The 24,260-nt window shown below is 39.9% G+C and overlaps 1 protein-coding gene across 1 annotated transcript in view; it reads left to right on the top strand.

Annotated features, from left to right (window-relative positions):
• Nucleotides 1-24,260, top strand: part of Efcab13 (EF-hand calcium binding domain 13) — an 89,078-nt gene that overhangs the window by 39,949 nt on the left and 24,869 nt on the right. The window contains exons 14-23 of the mRNA XM_030246468.1: nt 2,791-2,934; nt 5,262-5,330; nt 7,420-7,563; nt 8,448-8,519; nt 9,836-9,928; nt 12,789-12,839; nt 15,427-15,570; nt 18,864-18,935; nt 21,051-21,194; nt 23,074-23,145. Coding sequence (XP_030102328.1) covers nt 2,791-2,934; nt 5,262-5,330; nt 7,420-7,563; nt 8,448-8,519; nt 9,836-9,928; nt 12,789-12,839; nt 15,427-15,570; nt 18,864-18,935; nt 21,051-21,194; nt 23,074-23,145 — 1,005 coding nt within the window. The remainder of the gene's footprint in view (nt 1-2,790; nt 2,935-5,261; nt 5,331-7,419; nt 7,564-8,447; nt 8,520-9,835; nt 9,929-12,788; nt 12,840-15,426; nt 15,571-18,863; nt 18,936-21,050; nt 21,195-23,073; nt 23,146-24,260) is intronic.

The raw sequence follows: 24,260 nt of genomic DNA on the forward strand, positions 1-24,260 counted from the left end.
ATCAGGCAATGATTGCCCAACTTTGTGCTGCTAACTTCAGCTGAAATCTTTTCAATACTGAGCCCTAATTCTAGATTAGCATCTACATACAGGTGAAGTGAGAGCCATCATAGTTTCACTTTGACCTCCATACTTACTGAGAACAGAATCACACAAGTGGGGTAGATTCGAAGCATCTTGTCACCGTAAGGAAGTGATGCTATTTAAAATCTGGACTCTAATATGCTGAGGTTCTGGCCTCAGCTGTTCACCAGCATCTTTGTCAGTCTCCAACCTCCTGAATGACATCCAAGAATCCAGACATGTATGCTAAGCTGTCAGTAAGCTATCATGAACTAGTATGTGGCACTGTGAAGCTCAATGCAGAGGGAAATACTGCTATAATCACTTACTGAACAAGATTTAATTATGTTTATGTTTGTATCTGGGGTGGGGGTTGGGTGTGTGCACAGGATCATGGTTTCCTGTGGCGGCCAGAGGCAGATTTTGGATCCCTTGGAGCTATAGTCACAAGGAGTTGTGAGCTGCTGACAAGAGTATTGGGAACTCAACTGAGGTCCTTTTGAAGAGGAGTACAGGCTCTTAACTGATGAGCCATCTTTCCAGTCCCATAACCATCTGCTCTTAATGGAGTGACAGTACCTTAAACATTGTGGCCAAACTAGAGCCATGTTACTTGATGCTTACACATTGAATGATAGTAGATTTTAATTAAGAGTTCTCTTTACCTTGTAAATAGAGTTTTCTTTATATTATGTTGCAGAATGGTCAAAGATGAAGAAATTATTTATATTATCGAGTTGCTTCCTTTTTTTCTTAGGATTTTTACCACCATGGAAGTCAAATTTTTCTTGGCACAATTTCGTGGTTTATTCTTCACTCATCTGTTTAATTATATCTTCTTTGTAAGTGTTAGTATTATATAATTAGGTTTACTCCGTTTCCATATTCACAAGCTTGTTCGGGGCCTATCTTTTTAGTGGTTCTAAAGTCCTTATATTGTGGACTTCAATCCATTTATCCCTGTTCTCTGTATCAGTCTCCACTCAATTTTACATTTCTTGTCTGATTTAAATCGTCTGATATATGTTTACACAATCTCCTAAACTCTCTCGCCTTTCCGCTGTTTCTTGGAACTGTTGCAGTGAAACTCCTGGCTTTTGCATGAGTCTGATTACAATAAACTTACTCCTACTCTCTGAAACAACAGTTTAAAATCCCTGCTGTCTCCAGCGTCCAATCCTATCCCGGCTCCTGCCCTCCTCAGGGTTAGCTACTGGCTCTGCCTTCTCATGGACAATAGATTATCCAAGTCTTGATCTTATTAAAGTATTTCCCAGTGTCTTCTAAATGGTTCTAGTTTTTCATTTCATTTATAGATACTGGGAATTGTTTTTATGCAATAAGTGAAGCCAGGATTCAACTAAACATTTTCTCCTAAGGACAATGATGCTAAAGGACTCTGGTGCTAAATGTGGGGTTAGCATTTTGCGAATGTCTGGCACTCACAGATGGTAATCTTGGGCTTAGATGATTAGTAAAGACTTCCCTAGTCTAGTTCTTAGGTAGCATTTAATCTTTTCATTTAAAATCTTGGGGGAAAAAAAGTATCAAAGAGCTGGGCATGGTAGCACACACCTTTAATCCCAGCATTTGGGAGGGAGAGGCAAGTGGATATCTGTAAATTCAAGGCCAGCCTGCTCTACATGGTATCAGGGCATCCAGGGCTATATAATGAGACCTTGTCTCAAACAAACAAACAACCCAAAGTAGTAAATGTTCTTTTAGTCCTAATTTTCACTTAGAAAGACTTGGTAAACATTTTAGTTATGACTAAGACTTTAGTGTACGACATCATAGGAATTACAAATATTGTATTATTGTTATTCTTATATAGTGTTCATAGCACACCATTACCTCATGGATTCCAATACTAACTGTATAATGTTTGTAGAAGAGAAAACCAAGCAAGGCACAGGGCTTTCCCTATGTGAGGCCTGCTTACTGCCATACGTTTGGCACACACTAGCACTGTAACCAGACAAAGCTTGTGCTTTCCACATCACACCATCCCATGAGCACACACACAGTTCACAAGTCTTACTCATTCTTGTCCTTTGGTGCTCCCTCCTCTATCTCAGTATGCAGTTGTGCAGATCCAGTGGTGACTGTCATTCTTAACCAGTTCCCTCTCTTTGGCCACAACGCCAGGCTCCTCCCCCCCCTCATCTAATTCATCATATTGTCTTGTTTATTGAGATGAGGTCTTAACGATGTTTCCAAAGCTGATCTTAAAACTCTCCAGCATGGGTTCAGGTAATTTTCCTGCCTTAGTTTCCTGGGTGCTGGTACCTACCCACATTCATAGAATTAAAACGGGAATCATGAATAGTTTTGAAATGTTTGGGAATTCAGGCCTCTATAAATCTAAAGTTCAAGGAGAAAATGACTCTGGTGTTAAGGACTATCCTAAAATCCTTAAGTATGCTGGGAAGCAGCTCTATTGATCTACATTCCCAGTTAGAATTATGTGTGTGTGTGTGTGTGTGTGTGTGTGATTACCTAAGAGTGAGGACATTGTATTGTTTTTGAAATAGTTCAGAAACTTCTAAGTTATATTACAAATATCTTCTTGTTTTGATACTTGAAAATTGGGTATTCATTTGTGCTATATTGATATTTATCTTAATCCCCAAATCTTTAATGGTCAACTCTTTCAGGTAACAGTTAGTTGTATTAATACCTTGGGTAAATATATTGTAAAGAGTGTGTTTTTTGTCCATGGTTTAGTTTTGCCCGCTGCTATCGAGAACCTGCAAAACTTCTGCGGTGACCAGATGGATGTTGCTCAGCTGTGGAAAACACTGTCCAGTTTGGATAGTAGTTTAAAAGAGAAGGAATTCTTAGATGCAGTGAAATTAGCCACAGTTGATGGTGGGTATTCTAAATGTTAAATTAAGAGTTATCCAAGGATAAAGCTTTAGTGGCTGTCTTTAGTGATAATCAGACAAACAAATGTAATATGGGATCTCACTGTGAGCTCAGCATGTGTTTTTCTTAAGCCTAAAGTATTTATTTATTTATTTTTGCTACACCTGTGAGCTACCTATTTATTTTCTTGGAGGAAATATCTATGCAAGAATTTTTGTCTATTTAAAATGCGTTTTCTTGCTAATAAGTATTTTGAGTTCATCATATATTTTAGATACTATGTATCTCTTAGTCAATGTATGAGTTGAAATTTTTCTCTCAGTTCATGGGTGAGTGGTTGCTAGCTCCCTGCTCCTGAGGTGTGTGTGTGTGTGTGTGTGTGTGTGTGTGTGTCTGACTGTCTCTTGCTCACTCTGGTTGTTGTTACTCTGACAACCCTTTTTCCTTTTGATGCAGTCTTATTTGTCTACTTTCTGGGGGGCTGGCTGTGCTTTTTAGGGTTCATCTGAGAACATGCTGCCTAGACTACATGTCGTGGAGCATTCCTCTGTTTTTTTTTTTTTTGTTTGTTTTTTTTGTTTTTTTTGTTTTTTTTTTTCTCCAGTAGATTCATGTGGGGGTCCCTGGAACCTTCTTGGCCAGCAGAGTGACAATCATCTGCAAGCAGGAAGGCAGTTCAGCCCGACATGGCTCAGCAGTCAGTGCTGGTTCAAACTTCCGGTGTCTGATCCAGAGTGGTTTATTTTAGGCATATCTAAGTGCAGCACAATTTGGCGAAAACTATTTTGGTAATAGTGTGCACACCAAAGCAGACATAAATCTCCTTAAGGAATAAAGTAAGCTAAATAAAGATCAGACAGGACTATATCGACAATCTGCAAAGTCCATAAAGACAGGCTCTGGAGACTGACTAAGGAAAACATATTTACCATAAGGGTCTGGGGAAGAGTTCAATGCCACAAAAGTATCTTGTCACACATAGTGCAAAGGCCACCAGGCTAGAAAGCACATCTGCTCCAGCCTTCTGGTTGGCTAACAGGTATTGCAGTCCTTCCCCTGAAGAAACAAGCCTGTGTGTTTGACATTCTGGGCTCCCATAGTGCTTATCTGTGCGGACAAGGACCTCCATGCCTCCTACAGATTCAGATCTCAATGAGGTGGCGCGTCTTACAGTTAAAATGCTAAGACATGGATGGATTTAGGAATCATAAAGGAAGCTCATATTATTTGGCTATTCTATATAAAACATCAGTATTTATATTTTATTTCAATACCTTCAAATTGCATAGTGTGTTACCAGTGAGAACAGATGGGGAGACTGGGCAATTTGAGATCTATTTGAGGCAGGGTATGTCATGGCTCATGCATGCCATCCCAGCATATTTGGATGGTTGAAGTAGGAAGATCTAGAAGGCCAGCCAAGGTTACATAGTGAGTTCAAGCCAGCATGTATTAGCTAGCAAGACCCTGTCTACAAAAAAAAAAAAAAAAGATAAATGATCTGTTCAAATCTTATGGTAACATTTTCTTATTACATTAGTCAGGATGGCTGACAGACTTAGAGGCAAAGTCTTTGTGGTTAGATAGGATTCTGGATATATTGATAAGAAACAGGAAACTATACTGCAGTATTGGGATGTAATTCTATTATATAGTTCCTAGTAATCAAGTGCTAATTTAAACAACATATGCCGGATAAAAGGCAAGACATCATATCTGTAGCTATCTACTGAAACCCATGAAGCAGGGTCTTGGCTGTGTGGGGATGTGTGATTCTGACCGCCATGCTTTGTTCTGGCTTGCGGTCATCAGCTGTAGTAATTTGAAATTTCTAGACTAAGTTGCCATGAAGGTGGCTAGGAAGCTAAGTTCTTCTCCATATTTGGCTCTCGACTTGCAATCTGATAGTTACATTCTCTTGCCTAAATATGAAGGGGCGTGGGTGTTTGTCGGACTTTGTGGCCAAAGAACCTTTTAGATTGTCTGCCACGGATTGTCCTTCTTCAGGCATAGCCTAAGTTAAGACTGAGATCCATCTGCTCTTTGTATTTTGTATCCTAGCAACGTTTTCTAGGACTGCGGACTGCATGGTTTCTCTTAATTGATGGAACCTGAGGACTGAGTTTAAATTCTGTAGTCTCTTCACTCACTCTGTAAATCAACCTGTTACTAAAAAATTATATATGTATGTGTGTATATATATATATATATATGTATATATATATGATTCTTAAATGTATACCAGATGATTACGTTTTTATAGATTGCTTCATTGGCTCTAACTTTTGTCTAGTGAGGGTAATCTAATAAACTATTTTTTCTCACAAAAGGTGACAAAGTGCAATTGGAAGACTTTTCAAAGGTAGTGAAGGATATGCATGACTCCGTCAGGTTAAAAGGTAAATGTGGGCTTGGGATGGGATGGGGAGATAGCTCTGAAGATCAAGTGTTGCCACGCAAGCCTGAGAATCTGGGTTTGGATGTTTAAAACCCACATAAATGCCAGGCGGGTATGGCATTTGCCTGTGATTCTCATTCTTAGAAGGCAGAGACCCGGGACATAGTAAAGTAGTTAGCTCCACTAGCCGTATCGATGAATTCTGATCTCAGTGGAGAGATCCTGCCTCAATGAATCCAGTGAAGAAGTGATCGAGGAAGGATCCCATGTCAACCTCAGCATGCATGTGCACGTGCACACCTGCACTCCCACACATGCATATCTCCACACATGTGAGCATACATGCGAAGGAGGAGGAAGATGGGGAGGAGGTGGAGAGAAGACGAAAAGAAAAAAGGCAGAAAGGAAGAAATAAAAGAAAGGAAGGAAGGAGGAAGGAATAGAAGGAGGAAGAAGAGAGGGATGGGAAGGGGGAAGAGGGGAGGGGAAGGGAAGAACGGAAGGAAGAAAGGAAGGAAGGAAGAGGAGGAGGAGGGGAAGGAGGAGGAGCCATAGATATTGGTAGACCCTCTGGCTAACAATGTGCACTGTTCTATCCCCTCGTGATCATTAAGGAAGAAAAACAAAGGTAAGTAAGTAGATTATTTGAACCCATTTAAACTGATTTTTGGGGGGTCATTTTCTTTGATTTCTACTTAACATATTTGCATTGTTCTAATGGAAGGCAGAAAAAGCTTAATTTGATCAGAAGTTGTTAGCTTCTAGCAGGAAAAAAAAATAGCCTATTGAAAGATCTCTTAAGTTCACTTCACTTCGTGGGCCCTGTGAACATCTTCACTTACTTTTTTTTTTGTTTTAGATTTATTTTATATGCTTGTGCATCATGTGTGTGTCTGTTACTCTTGGCAGTCTGAAGAGGGTGTTGGATCCCCTGGAAATAGAGTTATAGATGGTTGTGAACCACTATGTGGATGCTGGAAACTGAATTTCAGTCCTCTATAAGAGCAGGCAGTGCTAAGCCATCTCTCTTGCCCCTTTGTTAGTGATTTTTAAACTTTTCTGGGTATGCATTTTTTCCTGTGCCATTTTAAGCCCCAGGCTTAGAACTATTCTATGGATTACTTTGTTTTATAGAATCTCCTATAGATATACTGCTTCCTTTATTAGACACTCCTTACCATCTTTTTGTCATTTGTTTTCTTCTATGCATCTAATCTTTAATTTCCTCATCTTCAGAATGAAGATGCTAATAGCATCATATTTATAGAGCATTTAGGATCAAATACAGTAACCCCTGTGCAGCTTCTAATTGGGAGCATGTTGTGACTGAGTAAATAGGCATAACTTTATATATAATTTTGAGATTAGAAGGCAGTGCTCAGAAAGACTGTCCTTCTGGACTGATAACATTTTATAAGATGGAGAAAAGGGTAAAGAAAGTCATGGAGAGCTGATGTTAGTCGGGCATCTGAATCTGAGAGATGACCACAGTGACTAGGAAGATGGCATTGCCACCCAGTACAGGATAAGGCTGAAACTTCTAGGAAGAGTTATGAAGGGCAAGAAAGACTCACCACAGCAGAACCAAGGCTGCTGTCTTTGGGAAAGCCTATTTGGAAGTTTGGTGGCATATGGGAACTTGGCTTCCAGAGTGTTTCCCCCATTACCAACTTACTATATATCTCAACTATTTATGGGAGAGCTTGGAAGTGCCCAGAGAATAGTGTAAGTTTCTATGTTTTCCTTCCGTATGCACACACAGAGGTTTAAAAATGATGAAGATGAAGATGATGATAATGACGATGACAATGGCATGTATGGTGAATGTGTATTGGCACATACATGCTACAATGTGTGTGTGGAAGTCAGAGGACAACTCTCAGGCGCTGGTTCTCTCCTTCCACTGGGTATCCGGGGATTTAACTGTGGTTTTCTTCAGGCTGATGTAGCAAATGCCATCACCCACTGAACTGTCTTTGAGACCCTGAACTCAGAACTTAATAATTAACCACAGACCACACAGACAAAGTCTGTTTTTGAAACCAGAGATGAGTTCAATTGTCAACTATCTCTTTTATATCTATTTCTAGAGTTGCAGGAAATAGTTTCGGCTCTTGATTCGCTTGAAGGTGAGAAGATACCTGGGAAGAATGTGGATGATTTCCTAAAGAGTCTTGGGATTACATCATTTAAAGATGAATTGGAAGAAATCCTTCAGTCAGAGATTGTTTCTGGTGAGCATTTGGACTGTTCTCAGGGTTTAAACAGTTTGTTGGTTTGTCTCATTATTTTGTCCTCCTCCTCCTCCTTCCTCCGCCTCCTCCTTCTCCTTCCTCCTCTCTCCTCCTCCTCCTCCTCCTTCCTCCTCCCTCCTCCTCACTCCTTCTCTTCCTCCTTCCTCCTCTTCCTCCCTCCTCCTTCCTCCTCCTCTTCTTCCTTTCTCCTCCTCCCTCCTCCTCCCTCCTTCTCTTCCTCCCTCCTCCTCTTCCTCCCTCCTCCTCCCTCCTCCTTCCTCCTCCTCTTCTTCCTTTCTCCTCCTCCCCCCTCCTCCTCCCTCCTCCTCCATCCTTCTCCCTCCTCTTTCTCCTCCTCTCTCCTCCTCCTCCCCTTCCTTCTCTCCTTCTTCATAGAATGATCTACAGCAAGGGTATTCATGTGTAGAGATGTTTGGCTGTGTTTCTGAGAACATTATCTTTGAGCAGGAGCTTTTCCCTACAGATCGCCTCTTTTGCTGTTAAAAGAATACTTCCAAGAAACAAGCCTGAATTTTGTGGGGAGCAGCATTGTTAAAATCTTTCTGCTCAGTGAGGAATGGCTTGAGAATTCGAACTCAGTAGAAATACTTTGCCACTTTGAGCCAAGCAAGTTTTTGGCCTTTCTTGGTACTTTCATTCCATTTTAGGCCCAGTGGGAACCCTGCCTGCAGCCTTGTACAGGTTTCAGCAAGAAACAGTGGCTGCCAACAAATTCAAATGGACTTTGTACAGAAAGTGTTTTAAAATGTAATTTAAAAAAATGTTTAGTTTGCCATTAGTTTTCGAAGATTCTGATATCTAGAAATCCATTTTTTTTCCCACTGTTCTCTCTTTCTCTTTCCCCTCTCTCTTTTTCATTCCAGATGACAACATGTTGAGTGTTAAAGACTGCATGGAAGCTTTGAAGGACACTTCGAAGTTTTCTAACTTCACTGGTAAGGGCTTTCTGGTGAAACTGTTTCAAGGCCACTCAGCATCAGTCAGAGGTCATTTGGTCAAGCATCGCCCTTCATGCTTAGATTCCACAGTATTTGTTATGGTTGATCCCCTCGAAAACTCATGCTGGAATTTCATCCAAATGTGTGTGAAGAGAGAGAACTTGCCTGATAGTGGTGCTTAGAAGTGGGGCCTTGGGAACTGATTAAGATTTGGTAGGGTCATTAGGGGAGAGTCTTGGTGGTTCACACAGATTTACTGCTTGAGACACATCTCCTCGGCCCCTGTTGTCTGCTAGATATTTCCAGCTGTGCCTTGATTTCCCCTTAATTTCAAACTTCTCAGGGCTGTGGTTTCGCTGCTACCCCACGCTTATTCCTTCTGTTTTAGTTAATCGGAGCTGGAGAATGAGGTCTTTAGTAGAGGGCTTAAAAGTTCCTCAATCCATTAAAAGCCAAGTTTTAAAAACTTGTATATAGTGGTTTTAAAAAAATCAAAATCAAATTACTTGTAGGAATAGGGTAATGAGTAGGGGGGGAAATCTATGAAACATAGTTACTTTTACATAAGAGTTAATATATATTATCTCTTTCAATAAATTACAAGGGAAGCCTTAATAGATGTATATTTTAGATGTGGGAGCTCTTTCTCTCTCTGTTTTAATGCCTGTCTGTCTCTCTCCTTCTCTCTCTCTTTCTGTCTTTCTCTTAATTATAGGAGACTCTTGGCTGTAGGCTTCCTAGTCCAAATGTTTCTGAAGCATGAGGTGATTGGAGGGAGGGCAGAAAGAGAAGATCTTGGGTTCGGAGGATGCTTGGCGGGATAAAGGGAACTTTTGAATGGAAAAAGCAATATACTTTGATATCTATATCTATCTATCTATCTATCTATCTGTCTGTCTGTCTGTCTGTCTGTCTGTCTGTCTGTATGTATGTATATATTCCATCTAAGCCCTAGGCTTTACAAGATAGTTTAAAAACATAAACAAGGATTGTAAGTGTATGCCTGTTCTGGGCTACATAATGAGACTTTGAATCAAACCAAACCAAAATAAAAATGGAAGGTGGGTTTAGCTATCATGATCAAAAAATGTAGATAGAAGATGGCTGTCAAAAGAAAACTATCAGAGTGGAGAAGGCTTACCGTGGCCATGTCTGGTTAGTAGGAGCCATCCTGGGAAATGCAGATCTAAAAGAGGTTATTGATTACCTTCCTGTGCTCAAAAACACATAGATCTACAAACTGAATGATATATTGAAGCATGCAGTATGTATATTGTCTGTATATGTCACTGGCACATTTTCTGTATTTCTAGCATTGAAAGAGGCCATTGAAATGTTGGACTCCGTCAAAGGAAGCTATTGGTCTGATAAAGAGAGATTTCTGGAGGGGCTGGAAGATCTCGAGGGTGAGTTGGTTAAACCGACAGCCAGCAGCTTGTTAGTAGCATTTACCTTCCATCTTTAGAATTAAGGGAACTTATCTATGGGCTTTCTGGTTCTAATGGTTAACATTACTGCTTTTCTAATTTTCCCTAAAGATTATTTTTAATATGTGTATGTGCCTGTCTCTGTGTATGGGTATGTGCACATGAATGCAGATGTTGGAGGAGACCAGTGGCTTTGGATCTGCTTCTACCTGGAGCCATAGGGAGTTGTGAGCTGCCCCAGGAGAATAGACCTGAGATCCTATGTGAGAGCATTAGAGCCATCTCTTCAGAACCATTTCTAAATGCTTATTCAAGAATTTCAAGCTATTTTACCAGCTACCAATTAATTCTTAATAATTCCTAAATATTAGCATGAACACATTGGAATGCTAGTATAGATTAGATTTTGGGCTATATATTGACAGAGATTAAATTTTTTAAAAGGATATATTTATTTTACACATACAAGTGTTTTTATGCATGTATGTGTGTGCATCATGTGCTTGGCTGGTACCTGAAGAGACCACAAGAGGGTATTGATCTCCTGGAAGTAGTGTTACATATGGCTAAGAGACACTTGGTGTGTTCCGGGAATTGACCTTGGGTTCTCTGCAAGAACATCCAGTGCTCTTCCCACTGAGACATCTCCCCAGACCCTGAAGAAATTTTATTACTGAAATTAAATGCCTATGTGAACCCATGAACTAGACTGCAAACTGGATCTTAGATTATTTCTATATGTTGTTTTGTGGCTTCAAGCTTATGTTTATTTCTATGTAAATTTCATTATACATTCATACATTTTTGTGTGTATTTTAGATGATATTCATGCTGTAGTCATAAGGAGTACTGTGGGCATTCCCCTTTTCTCTTCTCCTTTTCTCTCTCTCCCTTCCCCCTCTCCTGCTCTTTCTCCTTCCCTTCTTTGTTAAAGGGAATTAGGTAAAGTATTGTTAAATAAGTATTGTCTGTTTTTGTTAACAATTCTGTTATTTGTCTATTTACAAAAAGTTTCCCTGATCATCTACATGGCACTTAACTATATTTTAAAAGATATTTACTGCCTTTGAATGGAAATTTTAGCAAAAAGTATAGTTAAAATTGCACCAAGGAATGGCCATGAGTGATATTGCTCAGTGGGTAGAAATTCTGACTGCCACAGGCTTGTACCTGCCCCACTCCCGCCCCGACCCCACCTTCAGTTTTCTGAGGGAATGTTTGGTAGGTCTACAACAGTTTTATTGCTAGTACCAATGAGGAAGGACTACATCTAGAGTGTGGAGGCAAGAGCTGTGGGCTAAGCATCCATATGCAGTGCATATGGCAACACCACTGCAATCAAATAGCCACCTAAACCAAAATGTGAATACTGCTGAGGTCCAGAAAGCTTAGAGCTAGCTACAAAATTGTCCACCCCTACATTTTGGAAGTCTCTTCTCTTCTCTTCTCTTCTCTTCTCTTCTCTTCTCTTCTCTTCTCTTCTCTTCTCTTCTCTTCTCCCTCCCTTCCTCTTTCTTTCTTTCTTTCTTTCTTTCTTTCTTTCTTTCTTTCTTTCTTTCTTTCTTTCTTTCTTTCTTTCTTTCTTTCTTCCTTCCTTCCTTCCTTCCTTCCTTTCTTTCTTTCTTTCTTTCTTTCTTTCTTTCTTTCTTTCTTTCTTTCTTTCTTTCTTTCTTTCTTTCTTTCTTTGTAAGGTTAATTCTTCATACCCAGATAAAAAATTTAAAGTAGAAGTATGATTCTCTGTGTTTTAACTGCCTTTTGTTTCAAGTGATACTCTGCTAATTGTGAGTTATTCTACAATGTCTTTAACTGCAGCCAGACTCATTTACACAAGTAGAAAGGGGTTAGGGAGATTGCTCCATGCTTAGAGCACTGACTGTTCTTCTTAGGGACCTGGGTTCAATTCCCAGCACCCACATGGCAGCTCACAAATGTCTGTAACTCCAGTTCTGGGGGATCTGAGGTGTTCTTCTGTCCACAGGTGCACATGTGGTCACAGATATACACAGACAAACATCCATCCATATAAAATAATAAAAATTTTAAAAACAGAATGATTTCTTTTCTATCATCTATCCTCAGTTTAAATCTCTGTAGGAAAGATGTGGGATAAATGAGCCAACTGCAAATGGCACATAAGAAAAGTTCCAGGCTTTTCTTAGGTAGACAAGAGAGGGAGAGAAAAGGAGAGGGTGAGTGTCTTAGTTAGGGTTTCACTGCTGTGAACAGACACCATGACCATTTCACTGCTGTGAACAGATACCATGACTAAAGCTACTCCTATAAGGACAACATTTAAATTGGGCTGGCTTACAGGTTCAGTCCATTATCATCTAGGCAGGAACATGGCAGCATCCAGGCAGGCATGGTGCAGGAGGAGCTGAGAGTTCTACATCTTTATCTGAAGGCTGCTAGCAGAATGCTGACTTCCAGGCAGCTAGGATGAGTGTCTTTAAGCCCACACCCACAGTGACACACCCACTCCAACCTTCCAATAGAGCCACTCCCTTGGTGGAGCATATACAAACCATCACAGTGAGAAAGAGAGGAACGGAAGGAGGGGGTGAGAGGGACTAATTTCAGAGTAGTAAGCATACACTTTATTGAATAGGCACTAGGAAAGCAGAGGGACCTTTTATGTTAGGAACTGCCTTGTTTAAGGAGCACAGAGGAATCTGGGAAACGAGACTGCAGACTGGGAACTTGATTGTCTGAGAAGGGAAGAGCCGTCCTTGTCCAATGTTATCAGGAGAAGAGCTTACATTATCCCTTGTTTCCTGTCAAAGCAGGTAAGGTCAAACGCTGCTCTTCATTTCACTGTTTCACTGTGCATTTTCAGGTTTAAAAAAAGAAGTGTTGTCTTCAAACCTGGTATTACCAACAGTAAGCGGTGAGTATGAACTTTATTTATACAAATATGTAGAATGTATGTGTGTGTGTATATGTATATGTATGTATTTATGTATTTCATATAGCAAGGGAATTTTTTAGGTTGTTGTTGTCAAATGCTGATGTATCCCTAATGTATCTCCCCCAAATCTACAATCGGATTGTGTGGGAAACAAGTCCATTTTTTTTTATAGACAAATAGAATTCCACTATATATAAGTACCTAACATTCCTTATGCATGGACAGCTAGGCTGACTCCATTTCTTAGCTGTTGTGAATATGATAGCAGCAAACACAAGGAGCCAGTATCTCTGTGGCGGGGCTTAGAGGTCTTTGGGCATCCGTGTAGGAGAGCAGGGTCACAGAGCTGTTACGTCTTCAGTTTTCGGAGGAACTTCCAGATCGTTTCCCACAGCGTTCACGCTGTAATTCTGTGGTGTGACTGTGTACCACTTCCCTTTCAAACTGTATTCCTTTAGCTGTACTGGTTCACCTGTCCCACCACAAATTCCGTACTTCCTCTCTACTTCTAACCATTTATATACTTTGTGTCTTGGAATATTCTTCTCTGACCCCTTTTGTTCACCTTCTTTACTGGTGAGCTTATATCCTTGGTGACACCTCCTCCTCATCCCATAGCTTAATCAGTCTCTTTTGTCGTGTGCCCTTACCAGTTCTTTTCTGTTTCAGAATACTTGTTCCATGTAAATGGTTTGCATTATTAGATTAATGTTGTTGTCTCTTATTTGCCTAGAATTGACCAAGGGGCAATTGTAGCTCTAAAATGCAGTGAAATCTTGGTTCTTGTGAGAGGCCCTGCCAGAGCCTTACAAATACAGAGGTGGATGCTCGCACCCAACCATTGGACTGAATGCGGGGTCCCCAATAGAGGAGTCAGAAAAAGGACTGAAGGAGTTGAAGGGATTTGTAACCCCATAGGAAGAACAACAATATCAACCAACCAGACTCCCCAGAACTCCCAGGGACTAAACCATCAATCAAGGAGTACACATGGCTCCAGCTGCATATGTAGCAGAGGATGGCCTTGTCAGGCATCAATTTGGGGAGAGGTCCTTGGTTCTAATGAAGGCTCGATAGATGCCCCAGTGTAGGGGAATTGAGATCAGAGAGGTGGGAGTGGGTGGGCAAGTGGAGAAAGACCCTCATAGAAGCAGGGGGAGGGAGGATGGGATAGGTGATTTCCGGGAGGTGGGGGGAAATGTAAATAAAGAAAATATATTAAAAAAAAAGGAAACCAAGAGTTTTAGAATGTAAAAAAAAAAAAAAGAATAACTAATGTTTATAAGCTAATTAAGTTTAGTACGCCAGATATTGTTTTGGATCTTTCATGATAACTCATAATTGTAAATATTCACTGAATGAATGGTGTGCTTCATCTCTTTAGCCTCATTGTTTGTCAGGCTTTCATTCGCATTTATTCTGTAGCCAGAGTGCTTACTGTAATCTAAATTGCTTCAGCTTGCTCTTGGTTCCCTGTTTTTGCACACTGTGTTTACTTGGTATGGGTTTTCTGTTGGATCAACTTACTCCTCCCCCCCCCCCCCCCGCAGCTTGGCTCAGATGCCGCGTTCCATTTCATAGAGCTTTATTCCAAGCTTATCAGTCATTAATGAAGTGAGAGGGTTAATCTGAGATTGATCTTGTGTTTACTTTTCTCATAGCACCAAACTACGTGATAGATTTTTAATTTTGTCTAGAGATGACAGAGTCGGTCTTTCTTGTTAAGGAATTTACAAGAAAGTCTTTAATAAGAGAGATCGGGTTTTCAACAGTAGCTGTAGAGTGGCTGTTGGTGGAAATGATACGGATGGCGTTTTTTCCCAAGTGACTTTCACAAAGGCTTGAACTACTTTGTGTAATATGAAATGCACAGAACTTCATTTTGAGGTTAAAAGAGAAATGATATAGATAAAAAAATAAAAACACTGATGCTTTAAATACATCTTATATTTTAAATTCTGTCAGATCAATAGGACTGCCATTATGGCTATAGAGGTTGTAGACCAAAAAAACCTAGTTAAGAGAGAACACTAATGACTGGTAAACTTGCAAGACAGTTCTATGAAATGGAGTTCAGGTTCCTGTCTGACTCTCTTTAATAAATATCTCTAAGCTATTAGGGGAAGCCAACCCTTCCCTCTTTAAGTTCTTTGGCCAGTGTTTATCACAGCAGTAGAAAGCAAACTAGAATATCTATTATCATCTGTTTGCCATGAACTTTAAAAAAATAACTTTAATATTCTTTGAAATAAGGATGTCATCATTGCAAACAGAAAATATTTTACTTCTGCCAGAGTTTTGGTTCAGATACGTTTTTGACACATGGGTTTGCCTGAAGTAGGCTCTGAACAAATGATTTGCAGGTATTTTTTTTTTGTTTTTGAGATAGTTTCTTTATTATGTGTCTCTGGCTTTCCTGGGACTCTCTGGCTAGCCCAGGCTAGCCTCAGACCCATGGAGATCCACCTGCCTCTGCCTTCTGAGTGCTGGGATTAATGAAGTGCACCGCCACACCCATCCCTTTATGAATTGTGTAACAGCATATTGCACATATTCATCTTTTTAGAGATCAAAGAAGTTGCTGGCATCTTGTCACAGGTTGAAGATGGCAAGATCACTATACCTGACTTGGAGCGTGCCTTGAAATATTTGAATCTTAATATAAGTGAAGAGGACTTTAAAGAAGTTCTTAAACATTGTGATATCAGTGGTGAGATATTAAGTTTTTAAAAAATTTCTTAAGAGTGTCTTTATTTTCTCCTATTCCTGGGGAATATAATATTTATAAAGGAAATTATATAGAAATACAACACACATGTCTATTGTTAATAAATAATATATAGACAAATATATATATATTATACATGTAAAACTACTATATATTGTTATATAATAAATATAATGATTATCTATATGGCTAAAATGGGAAACTGAGTCATGCTATTGGAAGCTTAGGTGGATATCAGTGAGAGCCAATCCTACTAATTTACATATTTATTGACATCTAACTGCCCATACTCATCTGGTTATGATATATACTTATTACTATTCATTACTTATAAGCCTGAGTTGAAAAAATACCACACATTGTAGAAAATACTGTCTTGATATAGAATCTTTCTTTAGAGGGGAACCATCATCACCTGCCATTTTACAGTGCTTGCCACATTTTGATTTTTTAATCAAACAAACTAAAACGCATTTTAAGGGTGCAATGATTTTGTTTGGGAGGTGTCTGTCTCATGTGCTTTGGTTATTGATTTGATTAGCTCCTCTGGGTTATTTTTTTTATCTGTGTCAGTTTTTATCTGATTTGGTCATTTAGGCCTCCTGATTTATACTGTCAGTGAACATACCTTCCAAGGTTATGTCTTACAATTTGTTTTAATTTGTGTCTATGTTTGTGTGTTTGTGAGTGTGCAGACCATATGTGCAGATGTCTGACAATGGAAGAGGGTGTTAGTTCTATGGGAGCTGGAGTTAAGAAGGCTGGGAGCTTCTGGGCATGTGTGCTGGGCACTAAAGTTGGACCTTTGATTTTGCCATATACAAGTGATTTAAATCTAGACTCCACATCAACATAAGATTCAGAGTGGACCTTCCTATTCCTAGAGGAATTTTCTCCCCACTTTATGCCATATTGTGTGTTTTAGGCCTCTTTATACTAAGTAAGTGAGCATACACTTTCATTTTTTAATTTTAAGTTTTCATTTTTATTTTTACTTATGTGAACACATATGTCTGTGTGTGTGCTACATGTGTGCTACATGTGTGCAGGTGCCTGGTAGCCAACAAGAGGGTACAGGATCCTATGGAGCTGGAGTCAATGTGGTTGTAAACTACTGGACATGGGTGCTGGGAACTAAAGTTGAGCCCTTTGGAGAAACAGGAAGAATCCTTAACTTCTGAGGCTCTCTCTCCAACCCCAACGTGTCTCCTTTTACTCGCTGAAAGACATCTTTTATGCATCCCAGTTTGCTCGATATACACTCTAACTCCCATGTTAGCATAGACTCAGGTCTTCTTTATAATTCAGCGTGAACACTTGCATAAACTACCTAGTCATTGCTGGGTCTTAATTATACTAACTCACTGCTCACCAATCTACATCTTAGTTCCAGTTAACCTTTGTCCTTTCCTTTCCTTTCCTTTCCTTTCCTTTCCTTTCCTTTCCTTTCCTTTCCTTTCCTTTCCTTTCCTTTCCTTTCCTTTCCTTCCCCTTCCTTCCCCTTCCTTCCCCTTCCTTCCCCTTCCTTCCCCTTCCTTCCCCTTCCTTCCCCTTCCTTCCCCTTCCTTCCCCTTCCTTCCCCTTCCTTCCCCTTCCTTCCCCTTCCTTCCCCTTCCTTCCCCTTCCTTCCCCTTCCTTCCCCTTCCTTCCCCTTCCTTCCCCTTCCTTCCCCTTCCTTCCCCTTCCTTCCCCTTCCTTCCCCTTCCTTCCCCTTCCTTCCCCTTCCTTCCCCTTCCTTCCCCTTCCTTCCCCTTCCTTCCCCTTCCTTCCCCTTCCTTCCCCTTCCTTCCCCTTCCTTCCCCTTCCCTTCCCTTCCCTTCCTTTCCTTTCCTTTCCTTTCCTTTCCTTTCCTTTCCTTTCCTTTCCTTCCCCTTCCCCTTCCCCTTCCCCTTCCCCTTCCCCTTCCCCTTCCCCTTCCCCTTCCCCTTCCCCTTCCCCTTCCCCTTCCCCTTCCCTTCCTTTTTAAAGATTCATTTATTTATTTTACTTATGTGAGTACACTGTCGCTCTCTTCAGACATATGAGAAGAGGGCAGCAGATCCCATTACAGATGGTTGTGAGCCACCATGTGGTTGCTGGGATTTGAACTCAGGACCTCTGGAAGAGCAGTCGATGCTCCTAACCACTGAGCCATCTTTCCAGGAGCCATCTTTCCAGCCCCCTCTTATTTTTTTAAAAAAGACTCCAGTCATAGATTTTATGGACTACTTCTTGGGTTTATGTTGGGATGGTTTCTGTGTTACCCACATTCTCGTTTCATTAGTGTTCCGACTGTTTCAGGACTTCTGGGGCTGTGTATCAATGTGTGTGTATGTCAATGCTGCCACTCATCAGTGTGTGAATATGTAGTCAACACTGTCACTCATCAGTGTGTGAATATGTAGTCAACACTGTCACTCATCAGTGTGTGAATATCTAGTCAACACTGTCACTCATCAGTGTGTGAATATCTAGTCAACACTGTCACTCATCAGTGTGTAAATATGTAGTCAACACTGTCACTCACCAGTGTATGTATATGTAGTCAACACTGTCACTCACCAGTGTATGTATATGTAGTCAACACTGTCACTCATCAGTGTGTGTATATGTAGTCAACACTGTCACTCATCAGTGTGTAAATATGTAGTTAACACTGTCACTCATCAGTGTGTAAATATGTAGTTAACATTGTCACTCACCAGTGTGTGTATATGTCTGTAGTCAACACTCATCAGTGTGTGTATATGTTTTTAGTCAACACTGCCACTCACCAGTGTGTATATGTAGTTAACATTGCCACTCATCAGTGTGTGTGTGTGTGTGTGTGTGTGTATACCTATTGTTAACACTACTACTCCTGCAATGAGACTGGATCAGTTTAAATAACTATCTCTTCAGCTTTCTGGTTTTGTCATTTGAACAAGTTAATGTCTCTTTGTTTTCATCTTTTAACACTGGCATATTAGTGATACACAAACATGTAATTTAGTGGCACACAAACATGTAATTTAGTGATGCACACACATGTAATTTAGTGATACACAAACATGTAATTTTGTGAAGATTAAAGTAATTAATACATGTCAAATATCATATATAAGAAACTAAAATGTTATTTAATATTAACTGAAGAGATCATATAAAATGTTAGAAATTCTATTGAAATAGCTTCTATAATTTGAGAAAAGTGAAAAAATGAGTTTTATATAATTATTATGAATTAGAATCTTAACTTGATGTGCTGATTAATACAAGTGTTTTAATGTCAAATATGTTTGATTTTGACTTTCCAGATGAGATGTATGTGGACTTAAAAGATTTCTTAGTGAAACTGAGAGATATTCCAAGCTTTAAAGACTCCATAGGTAAGTGAACACTTCTGGTTCAAGAGAGTGACTGGAAAATTGCTTTATAATCTATGAAAATTTACATTAGATGTGTGCTTTAAAGACTTAAGTGTGTGTGTGTATGTGTGTATGTGTACACACATATGTGCATAAGCATGGCCATGTGGGTGTCCATTAAGGCTAGAGACATTGAGTCCCCTGGAGCTGGAATTACAGGTGGTTGTGAGCCCCTCAACATGTGTGATGGGAACTGAACTTGTATCCTCTGCAAGAGCATTATGTGCTCTTAACCATTGAGCCATATCTCTAGCTCCTGGATGTGTGTTTTTAATTGATAAGTAATTTATAACCACATACCTTGTCCTTTAAAATATGTGATTTATTGGTTTTAGTCACTAAGTTATAAAGTCTGTTATGTAACCTGCCCCGGCCTTCCTAGTACCTGGGACTACAAGCATTCACTACCATGTTCAACTCATCTTGTTTTATAATTTCCATATTTTCTTACAGAGCTCTTCTTTTTTCCTAGGTCTCATAAAACTATTAACATACACAGGCTTATGTCCTCAGATTTCTGGTTTGCAATGTCCTCTTCTGTCTGGTATTCATCTAGCTCTTGTCACGGGACTTACATCTTTACTTCTATTCTGCTGCTCATGTGTTTCCTGAATATGCATTTTTCCTTGCTATGATTTATCCTGTACTTTGCCAATGTCCATTTTCCCATGAGAGTCAAAGACAGAAAACATGAGAGTCTGGAGTTTTAAGTCTTTAAGTGCTTATAAATATCTGTCTTCTACCTTTGTCTTCTTTGTTATCTGTCTGGTATATTTATTACTTTTCTTAATGCTGTAACAAATTACCAGACAAAATTAGCTTGAGGAAAGAAGGGTTTGTTTTAGCTTGTAGTCATTTGAGATCCAGTCTATCAGGGTGGAGAGGGCATGGCGGTAGGAGCCTGAGGCAGCTGCTTGCACTGAGTTCACAGCCAAGAAGCAGAGATAGACAAGCTGATAGATAGCAAGAAGCTGGTGCTCAGCTTGCTTTCTTCACTTTATTCAGTTTGAGACCTTAGACCATGGGATGGTGCAGCCCACACTTGGGATGGGGTGGGGTGGTCTTCCCATTTCAGGTTAATCTTTCTGGACTCCACCCCCACCCCATAGATCTACCCAGAGATGTATTTCCACGGTGATTTTAACCCTGTCAGGCTGAAAGTCAAGATTCATGGTTACACACTGGGTATTAAAATGCTTACCATTTAGTAGTTGTTAATAAGTGGAAGATGATTCTGTTGCTGGAGTTGTTTGCCTTCCTATATCCAGCCAGCCACACTTTCTACTTAGTCTATATATTTTGTAATATATATATCATGTATATATTATATATGATATATAATATATGATATGTATATATTATAATTTGTACATTATATAATACATGCATATATAATATATATGATATATATTCTCAGTTGTGGTCAGAATGAGCAAAATCTAGAAGAAGAAGCTTCCTGTATTAACTGAAGTCTGGCAATTATATCTCACAAGGGCAGTATTTTTTGATAACTTAGAATACATTGGTGGCATGTTTGCATTTCATCCATCAGGTTAACCCTCTTGTTATATCATCTATTTTGTCCTGGCAACACAGCCTAAAACTAAACAATGCAGTGTAATGTTTACTTAAAGGTTATTTGTAAAGCTTCCTGGTGACCTCAGAGACCACATATGAAGGGTTAAATGACCCAAGAGATAGCTTGACTATCCAATGTGTTTGCCTGAAAAGGTACAGTAGTTAAAATCTTTGGGTTTGGACCTGTATTGCCCGAACTTAAATCTTGTTCTTACCACATAATTACCAATGTCACTTAATTTTGTTAGCCTCAGTTTCTTCATCTGAAAAATGGGAATAATAATGATCATGTCAAAGATTATTGCGAGATTAAATAGTTAAAGTAAGAGTGCTTTGAACAGTGTCTAGCACTAAAGTTTTACGAATTTCCAACTCCTGTTTTTTAAATTATATCCAAAGTCTCATATAATGTTCCATTGTTTTATGCAACCTGAATCAAGTGGTGGGCAGTGCACAGTGTCTGCCATTGACACATTCTCTCCTGCTGTCTTTCTGCAGTCACACAGCTGCTGCTAGCCACGCCCCAAGTTCTCGAGAAGGATCTAATTAATGTCTCTGACTTAAAGAAGTTATTGACAAATAATGAACTTCACTCAGCTAAAGCCATACTGACTGAAGTATTAAAACATGTTCCAGAGGATGGTTTGTACTTTTGATCTATCTACCTTAAATGGATTGTTGTCTACAGGTGGAGGAGCAAGTTGCCTGGGTGGAGTACACAGGTTGGAGGCTAATCCTGTACAAATTGTAGTGTGATGGCTGGTCACACTATCCTGCTGGTATGCCAACTTAGAGCTCCACAGAGCCAAATTCAGCAGGGAATCCACGGCCACCCTGCCCCAGTGGGAAGCCAGTGGTGGCACTTATGAAGTGAGATTATCTTGTGAACTGACTGCCATGGGCTGTAGAGAGTGGGTTCCTGGAACACCAAGCCAGGTGCTCACCCATCAGAAGCTGATTCATAAGGCTATCCATGGATGATAGGGAATTCTGCATCCTGTAGTTGCTCATAGAAGAAGGTGTTTATTAATGTATAAGGTAACTGCATTTTTTTTTAGTAACAGGTATAGTTGAGTGTTATCTTTATTAAGTTCTTGAATATTTAGTAGAACTCACAAGTAGAGACATGTACTGAGAGGTTTTTAAAATAAGGTTTATTTTAAGTGTGTGTTTGTGTGTGTGTGTGTGTATGTGTGTGTGTGGTGTATGGGAAGTGGTGGTGACTGTAGAGGCCAGATCACTAGGAACAGAGTCACAGGGAGTTGTGAGTTGACTGACATTGGGTGCTGGCATTGGGATCCAGCTCAGGTCCTCTGGGAGAGTAATTTATACTCTTAACCACTAAACCATCTCTTCAGGCCCAGTTGAGAATGAAGTTAAAATATTATTCTTGCACTGTATGAAAGATAGCAAAAATAACTGAATTATTATTCTAATACAGAGAAATACAATGATACTTATTTCATTATAAAAAAGCAAAATTTCCAAGATAAGAGGAAAATAATAATAGCATCCTTTTTTGAGAGATGACTCTTTCCTCCAGCATTTAGTACTATTTGGTTGGGATTTCATCTTCCTCCATACCTACAAACACTATTCTCTTCCAGAGTTTGTCCTCTAACCCAAAGGCAGTACCATTTCTAGACTGCCATTATTGGTCCCAGGCATTTCAATCTAAAACCTGATGATTCAGCTCTCCAGAGATTAGGGTTCTGATCCTTCAGATCTTGGATCTATTTCTAGTTGTTTCCTACATAACACAGGACTCTCTTCATATGAATAGATTCTAGTCAATTTCCATTCCTAACAGTGCCACTCCCTATGGGTCTACGGGGCCATTTTTATTCAAACCACTACAATTCTTACCATAAGCAGTGATTTTTTTCTCTAATAGTTGTTTTCTCTAATAGTCGTTGTCATTGCCCTATAGGACTTACCATGTTCCTAACTACCACCTTCCTTGAAAATTTAATCTTATAGACATGCTACATGTCTGATTGTATACTACAGATCATTGTCGTATCTAAGATTTTTCTTTTCTCTAAAAGCCAATTTTATTTTGTGAGGGTTATATCACCCTTAATGAGCGTACTTTTTGTGTGCCACTAAATCCTGTTTGCTAGTCTTTTACTTAAACATTAGCATGCTTACCTAACTAATGTTGGTATGTAGCCTCTCCTTGTACTTCACAGGTTAGCAAGCGAGTGGAGCTACTGAAGAGTTTTATTATTGAAGTGATCAGATATTCTTCTAACAAGAAAGACCTCTCTTGTCAAGTTGTAGAAAGTAAATGGAAAAAGACAAGATTGATGTCATAGGTTTTTTTTAAATAATGCTATTTTAATAGCACATATTATCATGAATATGGTAAAATCAGTAAATATTTGGAAAGAAATAGAACTACATATTTCTGATAATGTACGAGAATAGAGAGAAGAAAGTCTTGACTTGAGTGTTATCTTGAATTCTTATATATTTAGAAACATTATTTCCTTCAGCTAAATTTTCTCTTGCATTACAGAAGAAGGCAAAATTACCATTGAAGAATTTGTGAGCACACTTTCGGATATCTTGAGAACTCTAAAATCTGAACGTGAGTTTTACTTAGAATTTATTTATTTTCATTAATTAATTTATTTATTCACTTTATGACTGGATCACACCTCCTCCCTCCTCTCCTCCCAGTTCTGCCCTTACAAATTCCTTCCCCCAATACTCCCTCACCTTCTCCTAAGAAAAGGGGAAGCTCCCCTTGGGTACCATCCCACCCTGAGGCATCCAGTCTCAGCAAGACTAAGTGCTTCCTCCTCCACTGAGGCCCAACCATGCAGTCAAGTTAAGAGAAGGGATCCAATGGCAGGTAACAGAGTCAGAGACAGGCCCAGCTCCAATTGTTAGGGGACCCACATGAAGACCAAGGGGCAAATCTGATCTAAATGTGTAGGGGGCTAGGTCCAGCTCCTATGCTCTTTGGTTGGTAGTTCAGTCTCTGTGAGCCCCTATGGGCCCAGGGTAGTTGTCCCTGTAGGTCTTCTTGTGTTCCTCCATCTTGCTCAGTTCTACCCCCAACTCTTCTCCAGCTCCACCTGGTATTTGGCTATGGGTCTCTGCATGTGTTTCCATCTCCTGCTGGATAAAGCCTTTCTGGAGACAGTTATGCTAGATTCCTGTCTGCAAGCATAGCAAGGTATCATATCTCACATGGGATAGGTCTCAAATTGGAGTAGTCCTAGATCTCTGTTCCATCTTATCCCTGTGTATCTTCTAGGCAGGACAAATTTTGGGTTGAAGCTTTTATGGGTGGGTTGATGTCCCTCTCCTTCCACTGGAAATCCTGCCTGGCTTTAAGAGGTGGTCACTTCAGTTTCCATATCCCCTGTTGGTAGGAATTTTAGCTAGGGTCACCTCCATAGACTCCCCAGAGCCTCCCTGGTCCCAGGTCTCCTGCTAGTCCCAGAGATGCCCCCTACCATTTCCATTCTCACCCCCAGCCCTCTCTTGCTTCTTCTTTCCCCACACCTGATCTCTATCCCTTTCCCTTCCTTGCCCTCTCTCCTACCCAGTTCCCTCCCTCCATCCACCTCTGATGACTATTTTGTTCTCCCTTCTGAGTGAGATTCATGCATCCTTCCTTGAGCCTTCATTATTTAGTTTCTCTGGATTGTAGCATGGTTATCCTGTGCTTTATGGTTAATGTGCATGAGTACA

Source organism: Mus musculus, chromosome 11 (assembly GCF_000001635.26).
Source record: "Mus musculus strain C57BL/6J chromosome 11, GRCm38.p6 C57BL/6J".
Classification (NCBI taxonomy): Eukaryota; Metazoa; Chordata; class Mammalia; order Rodentia; family Muridae; genus Mus; species Mus musculus.